The following is a 4,289-nucleotide window of genomic DNA, read 5'->3' on the forward strand; positions in this document are numbered from 1 at the left end:
TGGAACGTGTTGGTAGGCATTTAATCATCTGCGATGACATGCATTTAGCATTCAAACTGCATACTATGCATCTAGAGCAAAGATGGTCTCCAACCCAAATGTTTCGATATCTATCATAAAACGTAACAAGTAATACTCTATGTCGTTCATTTAAACTTTATAAATACTCAAAATCACAAAAAATATCACAAATTTGATTTAACGGTTAAAAAGTATGAAGCATTTATATGCATAACAATGAAGGTAAGCAAAAACGGTATACCCTTAACGCCCAGCGTTGCGTTTTCGCAACGTAGCGTTGGGGGACACAGGGTCAAAATTAAAAATACATGTCAGCGGCTTTTTCTTAGTTGACCTAAAAGAAAATTTTCCTGAAAGTTTCAACTTTCTATTCCTGCTGGGAAAAGTGTGGGGCTTAATGGGTTAAATTCGTCGTACCGTTTTAAAATCCATCCATCAAAATTTTTCATCGTCCGAACTAAAAATCACAACAATGTTTACGAAGCTAACACGCATGTATTTGTGTAGGACGACAAGACAAATGTTATTCTGCAAAATTTCTGCAGGTCAGGCAAGTTTTCCTTGGTGTAGAATAACGACAATGCCTTTATGAATGACGGAAATTAAAACGATTAGTCGACATTTTCTTCTTCGTCGCACGAAAAAACATAGGAAATTTGGCTGGTTTGAATTATGTTTTATTTATTTATATATCATTAGAGTTTTCTGATGGATTGAGCTAACATTGGAAATTGAATTTAATTTTCTGTTTTTCACGGATTTAAACAAAATCATCTGTTGTTACGTTTAGTTTTTTTAACTATTTTCTCAGTTTACTAAATTCGATTCAAATTATGTTTAGCGTACACAATTTTTATTCGTATCCAATATAGTTTAGCAAATGGTCACTGTGAAAAAATATCGTTCAATATCATAAAATCAATTGTTAACAACACTTATTCTTTTTCGTCCTTGTCTTAGGTTCTTCCAGCTTAACAGAAGCTGCATCTGCTGTTGATCCCTGTAACATTCGCTTCTTCTGCATCAGTACTTGTTTTGTTATATCAAAAAACATTTCTTCAATATTAATATTTTCTTTGGCAGATGTCTCGAATAGCTTAATTTTCATTTGATCAGAAAATCGCTTAGCATCCTCAGTTAGGACTACCTTTTGCCCTAGTTGATCATTTTTGTTGCCTACCAGTACCATGCAGACGGCATCACAGTTGGAGTCGATTTCGTGTATCCACCGCTTGACGTTCGTAAAGGATTCTCCGTTGGTCACATCGTATACGATAATCACTCCGTGAGCTCCCCTATAGTAGGTGTTGGTGATGGTCCGAAAACGTTCCTGTCCGGCCGTATCCCAGATTTGCACCTTTACACGTGTCCCGTCGATCATCATATTTTGTATTTTCAGGTCAACTCCAACCGTTGTGAGGAAAGATGGCAAAAAATCGTTGTCGGCAAATCGTAGCATCAGCGAAGACTTTCCGACGCCACTGTCCCCCAGTATGAGTAACTTAAACATGGGGGTGGGGTTGCGCGCCATCTCTAGCTCTAAATTTTTATAGTAATAAAATATAAAAACACTTGCTTATGCACTGTAATTTAATAACTGGTCAACACAGGATTAGGCTCTCGTTCTCTTTTGGCAAAGTATAAATGAAAAATATTGCTAATAATAAATTAACCGAAATATTACCTATTTTGTGTACCTACCTGTATCTGTTTACCGACTTGTGATACTTTCAGGTAAAGCTGTTGATTGACTATTTTTTTTAATAGGTAAGCGTTTGTCGAACGTCATATGTCGAACACTACGCGCGAATACTGGGTGAGATCCTACCTTCTTCCAAGGAGTTACGTGCTTCAACTAGGGAGAACTTGACCGAATACTGACGAGCAAGGAACCAGTTAACCTTTACGTCCCCAACATCAAAAATGATGGTACTTGCAGTTACACTTTTGGCTCTATCTGCACTTATTTTCATTCGATTTTTATGCAATTAGTCTTAAAAGAATCACATTAGATTGGCCTTTAATGAAATAATAAGTTGATAAATTATGGTTCCCTTTTACCGGAGATATTCCAGATCGCAGTGGGAGAAACCAGACGGGCGGTTGGGAGCTATGGGCCAAATTTTTGTCATCTGGCAAAACTTGTGTAGGGTATGTGTGGGTATTTTCGGACATTAAGCGGAAGCCTGAACAATATTCAGGTAATACGTTAAAACTATATTTATTCGAGACAAGATTTTTATATCAATAGAGGTTTTCCATCAGATCATACCCCTTCTTATCTTCTTCCCAATACGAGTGACAATTTTTTTATTGACTCTAGAATTTACTACGATTTTTCAAGAATGTTGAATTTTTTTTCACCAAATCACGAATGTTGAGTTTAAAAAAATGCGTTTCGGCTGCACTGTTCATTAAAATATTCAGACTTGCTGGGAGCATTGCACAACAGACGTTGATATATGTGTAAAAAAATATTTTTTAAACGGAATTCATACTCCTTTTGCTTCTACTAGATCGTTTATAAACCCAAAAATACCTATTTTTGATTCTACAATTTTTTCTTTGATAGAAACTAACTATTATTCGAAATAACAAACCTTATTGTTGAACTAAAAGGTCAAACAGTTAGAATCAAAAAAATATCTGGGTTAGCCTTCAGTCTACAATATTTTTTGTTGAATTTATACAGAATTCTTTTGCATTTACAATTTATTTTTCTGCGTGTAGTTTTGCAGTGACAACAGCTTGATTCTGGCGCTAGTGTACATTAAATCGTCACATACAGTAGCACCAGATGCAAGTGGTTGTCACTCAAAAACTAGCTATATCAACATGATATTAGCGTTCTAGGCGCATCTGCCTTGTACATTTGCACTAGTGTAAAAGGTGCACCTCATTTTAGGCTAAAATTAAAAACAAAATGCTGCAAATCACTAGTGAATGAAAATTAATTTATAATTTCATTTCAGAGTGGAATTTTTGTGTATTGTTTATTAAATAAAAATTAGCCTATTACTTACGTTTTTATGAAAATAGTTTTAACACATTAACCGTTGACGGCGACGAACTAGAAGTGGTAGAGGAGTTCGTGTATTTGGGATCGCTGGTGACCGCGGACAACAACACTAGTAAGGAGATCCAGCGGCGCATCCAAGCGGGAAATCGGGTCTACTTTGCCCTTTGAAAACGCTCGACCAGGAAGCATACGCCGCCGCACGAAGCTAACAATGTAGAAAACCATTATTAGACCGGTAGTTCTTTATGGACGCGCCCTTGCCGTGTTTGAGCGGAAAGTTCTGCGGACGATATTTGGCGGAGTACAAACTGAAAGCGGAGAGTGGCGGAGGCGTATGAATCACGAGGCACTGCTTGGGGAGACTCCCATCGTACATCTAGCGAAAGTTAGCAGGCTACGGTGGGACGGACACGTCGTAAGAATGCCGGACGACAGTGCGACGAAAATAGTCCTCTTCAACAACCCCACCGGCACCAGGAACAGGGGGCCCAACGCGCACGATGACTCGACCAGGTCGAAGGCGATTTGCGACTTCTGAGACGACTAGGAAATTGGCGACGAGTGGACCAAGACCGAGTTGAATGGAGACGAATGCTCGAAACAGCGCGGACCAGATCGGCTAAGACAGCTGCCCGTCAACGATACGCCGAACTGGAGAGGGCTGTTAAACGTGCTTGTAGGCGGGACAAGAGAGCCTGGACTAACTCCCTAGCCGAACAAGGAGAAACCGCCGCCGCCAATGGTGATATCCGTTTGTTGTACGAAATTTCTCGCCGCCTTAGTGGTGCCAGGATGAATACCAAAGATGCCGCTAAAGGACAGAGCTGGTCAGCTATTGACTGACCGTACAGAACAGCTTAAGCGATGGACTAAACATTTTGAACAACTCTTCCGAGTTTCAAATATAAGAGACCAACAAAACCAGCAGCGTACGACGCTTACAGTTCGTCGAATAAATCGCGTGAACTCGGAGGCGCGATCGCTGGATGAAATTGTAGCAGCCATCAAGAGTATGAAATCCAATAGAGCGCCAGGGATAGATGGTGTTTCAGCCGAAATGTTCAAAGCTGACCCATCTTTGTCAGCCCAGATGATGCATCAGCTTTTCAGCAATATTTGGGAAACCGCAACTTTTCCAGTGGACTGGATGCAGGGCATATTGGTCAAAGTCCCTAAAAAAGGAGACCTAACGGAATGCGGTAACTGGCGTGGCATCACGTTGCTCTGTATTACTCTCAAAGTACTCTGT

General features: G+C 39.8%; 1 protein-coding gene across 1 annotated transcript; it reads right to left on the minus strand.

The window, feature by feature from the left end:
* Positions 1-946: 946 nt before the first annotated feature.
* On the minus strand, positions 947-1,552 carry LOC128742496 (ras-related protein Rab-35-like). The gene has a single exon (XM_053838877.1). It carries the CDS (start codon positions 1,550-1,552, stop codon positions 947-949), a length of 606 nt encoding a protein of 201 aa, XP_053694852.1.
* Positions 1,553-4,289: the final 2,737 nt, after the last annotated feature.

This window comes from Sabethes cyaneus, chromosome 3 (genome assembly GCF_943734655.1).
Source record: "Sabethes cyaneus chromosome 3, idSabCyanKW18_F2, whole genome shotgun sequence".
In the NCBI taxonomy this organism is placed as follows: Eukaryota; Metazoa; Arthropoda; class Insecta; order Diptera; family Culicidae; genus Sabethes; species Sabethes cyaneus.